At 39.7% G+C, this 13,278-nt stretch overlaps 2 protein-coding genes across 3 annotated transcripts; both read right to left on the bottom strand.

Moving 5' to 3' along the window:
• Positions 1-603: 603 nt before the first annotated feature.
• Positions 604-1,801, bottom strand: LOC102203360 (kininogen-1-like). Its single transcript, XM_005736834.1, has 4 exons — positions 1,679-1,801; positions 1,542-1,591; positions 1,112-1,461; positions 604-870 (listed from the first exon to the last, which is right to left on the bottom strand). Exons 2-4 carry the CDS (start codon positions 1,558-1,560, stop codon positions 835-837), a joined length of 405 nt encoding a protein of 134 aa, XP_005736891.1. The 5' UTR covers positions 1,561-1,591; positions 1,679-1,801; the 3' UTR covers positions 604-834.
• A 1,396-nt stretch (positions 1,802-3,197) lies between these two features.
• Positions 3,198-5,081, bottom strand: LOC102202879 (urease accessory protein UreE-like). Of its 2 annotated transcripts, none has more exons than XM_013911753.1 (4): positions 5,018-5,081; positions 4,630-4,703; positions 4,164-4,537; positions 3,198-3,449 (listed from the first exon to the last, which is right to left on the bottom strand). In XM_013911753.1, exons 3-4 carry the CDS (start codon positions 4,370-4,372, stop codon positions 3,371-3,373), a joined length of 288 nt encoding a protein of 95 aa, XP_013767207.1. In that variant the 5' UTR covers positions 4,373-4,537; positions 4,630-4,703; positions 5,018-5,081; the 3' UTR covers positions 3,198-3,370. The 2 variants fall into 2 exon arrangements, with proteins under 2 accessions (XP_013767207.1, XP_005736890.1); XM_005736833.1 differs by having other exon boundaries at positions 4,164-4,534.
• Positions 5,082-13,278: the final 8,197 nt, after the last annotated feature.

Raw genomic sequence — 13,278 nt, 5'->3', positions numbered from 1 at the left:
TGAGGACAGAGACAAAGTATTCCTAGTATTGGCTTGAGTTTTATCTACTGAGGCTCCTTTAAAGACATATTGTTGCAAACCAACTATATGAACAACTTTAAAAATATGATTTAAATATCAAAGTACCCCTAGGTGTACTGTACACACAGTTATCTTTGCAACAAGAAAAAAATAAGCACATTGAAGTGGAATCAATTTAGTTTTTTTTCTGCTAATATTTTTTGTGTTAAACTTCAAATTATATTTACATTAAGCAGTTTTTCTGCTTAAATAAAGAATGAATTTATCTTCACCACAGAGTGAGTGTGCACCTTTCAGTAACATTTCTACATGCAAAAACAAGAGGCAGCAGGTCTGAACTTTTCCATGTAAACGGCTGATTTGCATAAGCTATCATGAGATAAGAGTCACAACAGTGGAAGTTTCAGGGTGTGGAGCACCGCTGTGAGCAAGGTGTGGCTGATCAAATGAGTTCAGTTACCTGGGTAAATAAAGTTTGGTTATATGGTCAAACAAAACCAATAAAAAAAAAACCAAAGGGATATGGGATATTGTATAAAAACAAGACAGGGTGAGATTAATTTAAAAAAAAAAAACTGACCATGCACTGAAATCACTTTTATTTCTTTGCTGACAAACACTGGATAAAAATAATGCTTGTTAAAGCTCACAATGATCTAAAGTAACTTGACAGATGATTCATTTGGTATCTATCAAAGTTTAGATTATTATTATTTTCTGACAAAAGCTGGACTGATTTTTTTTTTTAAGCAAAACTGTGTCAAAGCTCAAAATGATGAGACAGGAGCATGAAGGTTTCCGGGTTTTTTCCATCTAGTCGGAGTCGCTGCTGCAGGAGCTGCTGGAAGACTACAACAGAGAACATGAGTCGTGTTATTCATCAAAACTCACGAGAAGCTCAGTTTGTCAAAGTTTATCTAGCATTTAAAAAAGGCTGTCATGCAGGTATTGCAAGTTTTGCAAAAGCACTATGAAAAATACATTTCTGTGTTTTCCTGTGAGTTGCAAGTCCACAATTTGGTTGTGTTGTACAAATTTCTCATGTTATATGTCACACTTTGAATTTGTGGTTCGGTGCAATCAGTCTTACCCCGTGGCTGTCCTTTCCTTTCTTGTGACAGTGGCCATGCTTGTGACCGTGCTTGTGCTTATGTTTGTCCTTTTTCTTGTCCTTTTTCTTGTCCTTGTGTCCATGTCCGTGTCCATGTCCATGTCCGTGTCCATGGCCGTGCCCTTGGCAGGATCCTTGGCCTTGACAACAACCAGAACCAGGTCCGTGCCCATGTCCGTGTCCTCCATGTGGCCCATGGTGCTGAGGAGGACAGGTTGGTGGGACAGTCCCTGGAGGATAACCCTGTGGAGGGTAACCCCCCTGTGGAGGGTAACCCCCCTGCGGTGGGCAACCCCCCTGCGGAGGATAGTTCGGGTAACCAGGTGGGCCTAAAAAAAAGGAGAAATGAGGAATCAGCTGTAAGTTCAAGGTGATGATTGAGGGGGCGATCTAAAAGAGTCGTGTTTACCTTGGTTGTGTCCGTACATTTTGCTGCGTTACCAGGAGAAACTGCAGGTCCTGAAGAATAAAAACACAGATTTTAAATGAAAATCTTTGATAAACACAAAGACAAGAGTATCACAGGTGTATCACAGGTGAACATACCGAGTGCTGAGACCAGATCTGCAGATGCAGACGTCACCTGCTGCTGCTTTTTATGTGCAGCTGAACCTGAAGCAGGGGCTGAGTCTGAACTCCTATCAGACTATTTTCTGTTTTATGACCTACATGGGTGTGTGTGTACAATCATTAATATACAGTCAGCAAACTAGATTTTATAAGAGTGCACACCCACCGACCCACATGATCTATTTTGCCCTGTGGTTAGAGATTTTTTTTTTAATCGTTTGCAGTCCTGCAAAACTTTTGAATACTTGGTGTCACCTGTTGATGCTTATAAAGCTGAGCATCTGCACAGACGTTATGCACAGTCAACACACAGGCGCATCGGTGCAGGTTTCATATTATTATTGAAGGAGACACGTTACATTTCTGCTGAATTCTGCACTGGTTTGTGATGGAAATTTCTTAATCATGAAATTAAAGCACCACGTTGCAATTCAGAAGTAGTCCTTGACTTCTTTCATTGTGTCATTTGGGGGTAGAAAGTACAAATACATGTAATATTGGGAGAGACATGTCTGCTGCATTTCCCTGAAATCTAAACTCATACGTAAGATGATTCTTTTCTCACAGAAATTAATATTTCCAGGCTTAAGGCGACATTAATCTCACTTGTGCACTGAACACACTTTTTGTTGTAATCAGATATGAAAACTGCACCACCCACTGGAATTAAGACACAAAGTTTCCATCCACAGGATGCAGTACACAGATTAAATGGCACAAAAGAAACCATAAACTGTGATAAAAAACTGAATTAAAGTGGCTGTACTGGGAGCTGCAGGGTGTGTAACAGGAGAAAAACAGCACTGAACAAAGGTCCAACCTGCCCTGAGTAAATAAAGATAAGGCACAGAGAGGAAGCAGAACAGCTGAGGTCAAATATAAAGTGGCACAAATGTGGGGACTGACTGTTTTTAAGATCGATTTAGTATAATACAAAAAACACTTGAATGATCATAATTTAACTCAGATACTGTTAGGAACAACCCTCTGCTTGTTACATTTATTTAAAGTCTGCTTCACGTCAGCACGTTGACTGCTGTAAAAGAGCCAGAGGCTCTACTAGCAGCTGAGCATCATTTAAACACCACAACCTGCCGGAGCTTTGATGCCATCCCTTTATGACCACAGTGTGCCCACCTTCTTCCACCATGTTAACACACCACATGACAAAACCCCTATACTCTCAAACTGGTTTCTTAAGCATGACAATGAGTTCTCTGTGCTTCAATGGCATCCACAGTCAGCAGATCTTAATCAAATAGCCTAATAACCTAAGCTAATCTAGGAGTGGTCCTCCTAACACAGCTGCACACTGATTTTAGTTGCACCTTCTCAAGTATAGATAAACAGTAGTTAAGCCTATGCAGCACACAAAGACTCATGCACCACTAGGCCAGCAGGGGCTGCACAGGGATCATGTTTAATATGAGTACCCACCACTATAACAGGACACACATGAAAGTGAGAAAGAGGCCATAAAGAAAATAAATACATCTTTGTTCTCAAATTCAAATTTATTACCACAGAGATAGATACAAAGTCACCATTATAGGCTCACTGTGTGTTTTACATGATCTAAAAGTGTGTTTGCATTTCTTGGGCCAAAAACAGGTTTATATTTGAGTAAACACAAGATTTTTACATCATAAAAATGATTTTTGTAATGTGTCACGAAGATTTCCAGGTGGAATGTGTTTCATGGAGAAGTCTTCTAGTCAGAGTCACTGCTGCAGGAGCTGCTGGAGGACTGCAGGAGGGATAAACACAAGATATTTTAAATACTCTGAAAGTATCTAGCACACTGATTTAATCTCAGTTTTATATCCTCCATTCTGAGTTATTGTAAAAGTGATGGCATCAGATCATCAAGGTTGTTGGCTCAGTGTGACCAACTGTGACAAATTCAGACAAGACTGAGCAAGTTATAAAAACATCAGTGTTGAAAGTCGATACTTGGTGAGTTACACTTGGATAAAATGCTTCACTGAAAATCGGTTTTCAGGAAGGATTGCGCAAACTTGCTAGTGTCATCATACCTCACCTCTGTTTGAACTGCTATTCAGTAGTGCAGTGCTGCACTCCTGAATTCTACCCTGTTCGTAGCCTTTCCTTTCCCAAATGTTCACAGCTGGGACACTGGCTTTAATAACCTTTACTCTAAAGCACTAGTCGTGAAAACCAAAACAATAAGTCTTAGGTTGTGTGGAGCTCCGGGAAGCCGCAGATTTGTGTCAAAATCTGTATGTGATCATGAATTTGAGCAAACCTATTACCCGAGGTCTCTTCCCCTTAGAACAAAACTTACTCTCATCAAGTGCTGCTCATAGGTGATCTTTGGACTGTCTTTTGGTTCTCCCTCTAATATTGTTGAGTATTTTTTATTACAGTAACTAAAGAAAATAAAAAGCAGATCTAATAGCATAGCAAAATGTACATTGTTGCATAAATAATCACATCTTACCCCATGACACTTTTTCCCTTTCTTGTGGCAATGACCATGCTTGTGGCCATGTTTATGCTTGTGGTGGTGACCATGATGTCCATGGCCATGCCCGTGACCATGATGTCCATGGCCATGCCCGTGACCATGATGTCCATGGTCATGACCGTGGTGTCCATGACCGTGGTGTCCATGACCGTGGCCATGACCATGCCCATCACCATGTCCATGAGTAGATCCGCAGCCGGGTCCTACCACATGGCCATGACCTCCAGATTCTCCACAAGGTGAGGTCACTGGACAGCATCCAAATGGACCAGGCTGAGGTGGACAAGAAGGTGGTGGGGCAGGGCCTGGTGGACATCCTCCTGGTACTGGATGAGGTTGACATCCTCCTTTTAAAAATAAAATTTTGCTCCTTAAAATTCAATGAATTAATATTTACAAAAACAACTGAGAAATCAGGAAATAAAAGTGATTTCTTTACCTTTGTTATGCCTGAACATGTCAAATGATCTGATCTAAAACCAGAAACTCAAAAAACTTGGTGTCACCCGTTACCTGTTAATGTAAGGGAAAAGTTTAATTGTAATGATAACTCAGAGAAGACGGATAAAAAGAAAAATCCACAGTGAAAAAGACAAAAGTTTAGTTAAATGTTTTTAAACTGGTTAAAATATAGAATCATACGATGTATGAACAAATGAAATGAATATATAAGAAAGCCACAGCACAGTATAATTACTATAAACTACTCATCAGAAGGAAAGTTCACACTCGTAAACAGACTTTTGTCCATAAAACTAGAAATAGTACCAGATGCATAAACACATATTTCATGGTAATTATTCCTACATATCCACGAATGGACTTACTGTGTGTTGCACTGCAGATCAACAGACACAGCGTTCAGCTGACCCTGCCGTTTTATAAAGCCACACCTCTATTATGAAATCCATCTTACATCATCAGGGGCAAGCCTGAACTCCCACCACAAGATGTCATGCCATCATTTGTTAAATTAATCCCAGCAAACACAATGATGGATTTCATAGGATCTGTGTCTGGTGCAGCTACTAATAAATCATCAGAATCAGAATCAGAATACTTTATTAATCCTGAGGGAAATTAGGGAATCATCATCATCAAATCACAGCCTTTGTGTTTGTGCTGTGTTACAATTGGAATGTCCGATCTTGTTCCATAGACTATATTCAAAACATAGAGACAATTTGCTGGTCTGCTGATGTGAAAGTGCCTCAAACTGTCATTTTTTTGATCAAGGTCAAATGTATTTATATAGCACTTTTCCAGACAGACGATGCTGCATAAAGCTCTGTGTTAAAAGCCAGGACATAAAAATATGTCTTTAGCAGTGATTTAAATTAATCAAGTGTTTGTTCAAGTCTAATATTTAGCGGAAGACTATTCCAAAGTCTGGGACCTGCCACAGAGAAGGCTCTATCGCCACGAGATTTGAGATTAGTCCGTGGGATGGATAGCATTCATTTTGAGCTAGACCTCATGGTTTTCCCTGGAGCATAAACAGAAAGGACCTCAGGCAGGTAAGAAGGGGCTTGGGTGTTAAGTGACTTAAGAACAAAAACTAAAAGTTTAAATTGGATCCTGTAGGAGACAGAAAGCTAAAAAATTGGGGTTATATGCTCTCTTTGTTTGGCATTATTTAGCAGGTGAGCTAACTGGTACCAAACGGAGATGTCCAAAATAGTCCTGGCTCTGTAAAAGGACATCAGACAAAAAAACTGAACAGACCAGAAAAGAATAATCAGTTTTCATATTTATTTTTTCAACACAAGATAACCATATAGCGGAAGCTGATTATAGGTTTACACAAAGTGTGTGTACAAAAAGATGAATTTGTTTTCCAACACTAAAAAAAACTGCATTCTCTTTGATGACCAGCAGGGGGCAGCGAGGTGCAAAAGAATTTAATTGCATAATTTCACAGATATACTTGCTTCTGATTTATGAACTCGGTGAACAATTTCCAGATGGTTTTAGTTCTACAACATAATGTTATTTTTGAAAATCATGTTCCAGAGCAAAGAGACACTGAAGCAGGCTTTGCGTTAAGGCAGAGCTGCCTTGTGACTGACAGCTTGCTACCCAGTGAGAATGCAGTTTCCCCAGTTTCTCAGGTAGAGTTGAGCCACTCTTGTCATGTTCTAATTCAAAAACAAACATAGGAAAGCTCAAGGCTCAAAATGATACTCCACAAACCCAGATATCCAGTTTTTATTCATATGTGAATGAGCATTCTGTTTTACATATTCTTTATGTTTAATGTATTTTTACATCTGTTAAAGTTATTTTTAAGTAAACATTAAAAGAAATGAGACAGGAAAGGCTAAGATAGTAATGTGTCCTTGCAGGTTCCTCCAGACATCTTCATCTAGTCAGAGTCACTGCTGCAGGAGCTGCTGGAGTCCTGGAGAAGAGACAGATAATATTTGGTGAATTCCTCATGTTGATTCTAAATTCTAAACTCTTTTTGACTCAGTGGTTAGGATGAGGGGTTTATTTTTCACTTATGACCTCAAAATATCCTTAAAATTGGCTTAAAGTGTATATTTGCTGACCTGCTATATGCTGATAACCTTTCAAACATATATTATAAATAACAGAGAATTTCAGTGATCTTTTTCAGGATGTATTACACAAACATGTCACGCTTCACTTGCAGCTGAATAACATCTACTTCCTGTTGTGGATAAAATATTTACTGCTGCAGTATTCAGACTTACCCATGATATTCCCTCCCCTTCTTGTGGCAGAACAGGTGCCCGTGTCCTCCCCTGTGTCTGCACCTACGCTTCTTAACATCCAGGATGATGGTGTCCATGGTGTCCATGGTGCCCATAGTGTCCATGGTGTCCATTGAGCCCGTGGTGCCCATATCCATTACCATATCCCCCATAGCCATTACCATATCCCCCATAGCCATTACCATATCCCATATAGCCACCACTATAGCCCCCATGGTGACCACCAACTCCGGGATGCCTGAGGCCGAGGTTGAGAAGTCCACTAAGAAAGCCACTACCGTGTCCGTGGTGACCATGGTGCCCATGGTGGCCGTGGTGGCCGTGGTGACCATGGTGGCCATGTCCATGATGTCCGTGCCCTGGAATTAGTCATAAATTAAATCTTTAGGATATAAATTCTAAAAGAAAAATCAAATCTGCAAAGCACACATGATGAGCGCTGTGTATTTACCAAACATTTCAAAACTGCAAAATTCAGATCCTTGAGTTCACCAAAATCTGTTCAGAAAATAAAACACAATATATTCAAACATAAAAAAATTACAAATTACATATGTACATATTATCACGAGCAGAGATTCAGTGTTAAACTTACTGTTCACCAGAGAGTTGATCCACTGACTCGCCTGTCACCTGCCACTCTTTATATGTAAAGCCACACCTCAACCTATCCCATGCTGAATACCCATTACACACGTGAGCCCACAGTTCAATGTAACACAAAAATACGCTTAGATTTGATGTTTAGTTACTTAGTGAACAGTGTGATTAACAGGGCTCTTTGTTCCTGCATTTTTCTCGTGCCAAACAGGTGTGATGATACCAGGAACAAAAACCCAGATCTGTTCAGAGAAAAGGAACTTCATAGAAAACTTTGTTTTTTTTCTTAGAGTTGTTTGTTTTGTTGATATGGCTACACAAACAAAACTGTTTTAAAGGCATTGCATCCATAAATAAAGGGACCTGGTCTAGCTGTTAACATTTTATGGTTGAAATTATGATGATTAGCCATTTTTGTTTGTCAATTCTTTCATTTACATTTGTCATGGAGAGCTCTACTATGAACGGTGTTAAACATCCCCTCGGTATTTTTCCATTATCTAGATTCACTTACTCTAATATTGTCAGCTGGGATACCCCAGTTGACCCCCTATATGTTCACATGATCATATGACTCTTCTTCCACAGAAAATGATCCCTATGAGTGTCACCATCTCGAGTCAAAGACGTTGTCAGGTGATGGTGATTAAATGGAGATTTAAAAATATATAAATATCACAAAAATATAAGAGTAAAATGCATTTAAAGGGTTTGAGGGTAAAGATTACATTCACAAACCAGAACTCAAACATGGACTTAGTCTACATTCATAATTCAGCAAATCAGTGTAGATGTCCTGTTTCAGGATCATATATAAATGCTTATAAAACACTAAGAACAAATAAAAAATACAGTTGCATCATTATTTATGACTGATGTTCATCAGTAATAAACACAAAGACCTGACCCTCCTACTGTCCTCATAGAGGTCTGAGGTAGTTTCCAGGAATGATTATGCTGTTTCTGGAGAACTGATTGAACCTGCTCACTGAACAGATTAGGTTCTCATGTTACTAGGGTGATTCACCTTTTAGTACAGAAATCCCAGGTTAAACCTGAAGTTACCTGGGTAAGATGAATTCATGCTACCTGGTGCAGGCTTCAGGTTAGTTTTCACATATTAACAGATAAGAAATCACCACATGCAGAAGTCACAACAGTGACGCTATTGTCCGAGGATCTGATTGGTCAATCAGATCCTCGGACAATAGCGTCACTGTTCCTGGAAGACACCTGCTGGCACACAGAGCATACACTGAAATACAGTTTAATAAATCTAAAGTTTAAATGGATCCAGTTTAAAGTTTCAGAGCGCTAATGAGCAGCTGTCACCTTAGAAATAAACAGCTGCACTGAGAGCGCACTCAGAGGTAAAAGAAGTAGCCTGAATTAAAGCTTTCATTTTACTGTTTTATGTGCTGAATCACCATATTAGTAACTTTAATCTCTCATCTTATTTCTATAAATGTTTTACTGATATATTTTTATGTTCTTTATACATTTCGAATCACCATTTGCTTCCAAGAACGCTCTTTTTTAAAAAGCAGCACTCACTAAGCTACAGAGTCACAATACAAGGCTTTCAATTGTACATTATGCGCCCAGTTATTAAAACACATTAATAAAAGAAAACATTCGTCATGACCACACCAGCTACTGGACTGCAGCCTGAAAAAAACATGCACATAATGGAATAACAGGAATAGTTTTAATGACATGAGCTATGTGCTGTATTAGGTGAGGCAGGGCGTTGCTGCAGAAAGCAGTCGAACTCGTTGACTGTGACTGTGAATAAAGGATAAAACATCACGGGACGTCCGTGTCATGGTGGCTGTGCTTCATGTTACTGAGTCAAATTGTTAAAAACCAAAAACAAACATTTGGCCTTATCCGAGTAAGCAATGAGGAAAAATTGTTTATTTTAAAGTTCTATGGTGGTGGTGTAATAACTGTAGGCTCATTTAGATTACGCAGGACATCCTCTGCTCTCTGCAAGAGTAGCTTTGTATAATTCAGAATTCAGAATAATCCTCATTTATCTTATACAGGGTCCTTGTACCACCCCTCAGTGTGTACCCAACGGTTTTTTTTTAGTTCCTCCCCCCTTAAGAAATCATTCTTCTGATTGGTTGCCTTTCATACACAGAAGCTTTCAACTGCTGGGTTTTCAGCCTGAACTGTGTGCTGAGACAACTTTATAACAGTATGTCCTATCTGTGACATCATACAGAGCCAAGAGAATATAAAAACTTGTACATACTGCCCTCCTGGTTTGATCCTTTTGGCATGCTCAGTGAACACCCACCACTTTAACAGGATGTATTTGACAGAAAATGAGTAAAAACCATTTAAAAAACCTGTAAATTTTAAATGACTTCTGAATGAAAAACTACTGTATCCCTGAAGGTACAGTCTGAGTGCAAAGAGATGTTGCTGCTTAGTTTCTCTAAAAAAAAATGTATACAAAAGTGTCAGATGTCTATGGGCACGTCGCGCCATAGTTTCTAGCCTGTTGTCTCACATTTGTCTGGATGAACACTTTTTAATCCAACACAAGGAAAGATCCGTGGTTTCTGTCAAAGGAAGCTCCTATAGCTCGAAGTGTGCTATGTATTCTATTCTATTCATTTCTGCTTTTTGCCATCCTGTCAACTTGTTTAGCATTATTCAGTTTCTCAGTGTAGTTCTGTTATCTTTGGGTCGCTTCCTGTTTTAGAATTGTTTCTTCTGTCTTCTCTTCTTCTTTTACTTCCTGCTTTTTGCCATCCATTGTGTTTTTCTTCCCAAAACGTATTAGTCTGTCCTGTGTTTGAGCACATCTTGTATTTTGTTTATTCATGCAGTTTTCACCTGCAGAAATAAAAGAGTAGTTACCATGGCCAGTCTTATCTTTGTCCTCCACCACACATCCTTACATTTCAAAAGGCAGAGGAGACTAGTGTGCAGGTTACCTGCAAGCATTTTTAATTGTAACTAAGTGTGAATCACCACAAAAGTTAAGGTGTCCAGAATTCAGCATGGACTTTTTGTCACGTTTTTAGTTTGCTGGGATCCTGAAACCCTCCTCACTTGATAGAACCTGTATAGAACCTGTTAATAAACAATCTCTCTCCCCTACTTTTTCTTCCTCCTCAACCTCATCTACAGATGTTTTGTCTACTTATAGGAAGAACCAAACTCTGTACTTCTTTTTTAATTATTAAAATGAAATGAAGAGTAAATGCATCAGGGTGTGGTTGGTGGCTCGACTGCAGGGGAGGAGTGGACCAGTGAGTTCAAAATGTTGGTTTGCTGGTTTTGCACAGCTGTTGAGCATTTTCTAATCATGCCTTCCCTATTTCAGTAGCGGCCGGGGCGGGAGAGGAAGCTGGTGCTGGAGGAGAGCACCGGAGCCAGGGCAGCGCACACTGGAATGTGCCCAAAAAGTGAAAAATCAGATTGTGTGATGACAATACAAAATGCAAACCACAGCTACAGAGTCGTGTACGGTCCTTTTGAGATCACAGTAAACTACAAGTAAAAAGGTGATATAAGGCAACATGGACAGTTTGTTTTTTGAGGATCAGACAGAGACAGCATTTTAAGCAGGAAATCTGCTGAAGTAACATCATTATGTAGATGGAAATTGCACTAAAGATGGCTCAAAGCACTAAAACAGTACTTCTGAAAACCTCAGCAGCTAGATCTATTTACAGAAAATACGTACAAGAAGATGTACTCCAGCCCCTCTCTCAGAGTTGACCTGAATGCGTGCTCAAGATATTTTCAGAAAAACACAGTTTGATTTTATACTTATTTTGTTAGGTTGGCTTAAGTTTAGTTCAAGCCGTACTAATACTTTGGACAATTACAGAAGAATCTCACACTGTGGACACATTTGCTGCACTAGGTTTACGAGAGGGAGCTAAAAGGGCAGCAAAGATGGCTAATGTAGCCTGTAATGTAGCTAATGTAATGTCCAGCCTTATGTTTCCTGTCACCTGGTTGTCTGTCAAGTGATGTGCACAAGACTTCACGTAAGAGATAAAAGAGAAAGACAGAGACGGCACATAGTAACAGTGTAAAACAAACATTTCACAACATGTTCTGCATCCTCATTTTCAATGGAAAATAAGGCGGTCTTTGACTTTTTCCTTTGCTACTTGAAAGGTTGTTGCCACATTTCAGTACGCAATGGAAAAAGGTTTCACTCTCCAAATGTCATGTTTATATTTAGTGCCTCCCTTTTTCATATCTATGTATTTACAGCTTGAGTCACTCAGACATTCCCAGCAGCAGCAAGGAACTCCTCCTCACATGAACCTTTGAAATCAATGGGTTTTTTTTACACAAAGAACATGTTTTTTTCAGTAAGATGTTTGCAACACACTCACCCAACACACCACAGAGGGGCTGAGCAGCTCCAGGAGGCATTCACCTCTCTTAGTTTCATATATGGTAAATCCACTGTGTCTGGGTTTCTCATGCTCAGCAGCTATAAAAACAGAAAAATGGTGAAGGGATGAAGAAGAAGATGATGAGGGGCTGGGTGTTCAGTTCAGTTTGCACTCTAATTGCTTTTAATTGGAAAAGGCAGCAAGAAGCTTTAGATATTCTCAATTTTTCAGAATGATCCACGTTTATTCCAATTACGTTTATTTCAAAGTGCTATACATAAAATATGACAGGCATTAGGGTCAATGGCATGGCCTGCATTTGTATAGCGCTTTACTCAGTCCCTAAGGACCCCAAAGCGCTTTACACTACATTCAGTCATTCACCCATTCACACACACATTCACACACTGGCGATGCTACAAGCTACATTGTAGCCACAGCTGCCCTGGGGCGCACTGACAGAGGTGAGGGTGCCGTTCACTGGCGCCACAGGGCCCTCTGACCAAAAAAGAGCGACGTAAGAAACTATTCAAAATTATAGTCCAGTTTAAGAGCTGAGTATTTATGGAAGTTAGGAAGAGGGAAGGAATTTTGTATAATTTAACTTTAGTCTCATTCTAACCACGGATGACTCTGTTGAATAAACTGGAAACCAGTCGTTAACCTGGAAAACCTTTTAAAACACAGGCCTACCTGTACAGCAGGTAACTCCTGATCACAATTATTCTGTATTTTTACTAATGCTGATATATTTACTAACATTATCATTATTAGTTAAATTGTCATTAAGAGCAAAGATGATCAGGTTTAAATACAGTAACAACAGGAGGTTCACAGCCAGGTGAGGTAAGCCACAGCTGGGATGCAAAGTACACCACTGAATATGTTTGGTCGTACTGTGTTAGAACATGGCGGCCTCTTGTGGTACAAGGAGGACTGCACACCTGTCTGAGGCTGAGAACCATGGCATCTTCCTCTGCGGTCAGTTGACGGTGTAACAGTAGCTCATCGGGAGGAAGACCTGCCGACAGTGACACACAGGGTGGAGGGGTGGGCGGGCTGTCGTGTTTTGTGTTAGTCTTTGTGTCTCAACTACTAACAACTTAAACCACCAAACCGAAACAAAAAGGGAACTAAATTAAAAAAGAATGACCAAAGAAGGAGAAACTGAAATATTGAGCTCAGCAGGACTGGGGTTTTTTTTTTCTTTTCCTGATGCTAGCTTATTATTATTGTTATTGTTGAAATCTTGTTTTATTTTGACTTGTCAAAATAATAACCATTGTCGCTCATTTCCTGCCTCCAGACATTTAATTTCACATTCACCTCAGTTCCTATCCGGTTGTTCAGTCTGACGTCACTAGCCGTGTCTGG

This window comes from Pundamilia nyererei, unplaced genomic scaffold (genome assembly GCF_000239375.1).
Source record: "Pundamilia nyererei isolate P.nyererei 1_Seehausen unplaced genomic scaffold, PunNye1.0 scaffold00071, whole genome shotgun sequence".
Lineage (NCBI taxonomy): Eukaryota > Metazoa > Chordata > Actinopteri > Cichliformes > Cichlidae > Pundamilia > Pundamilia nyererei.
The sequence above is the reverse complement of the archived record's forward strand: the minus strand, read 5'-3'. Positions and strand labels throughout refer to the sequence as shown.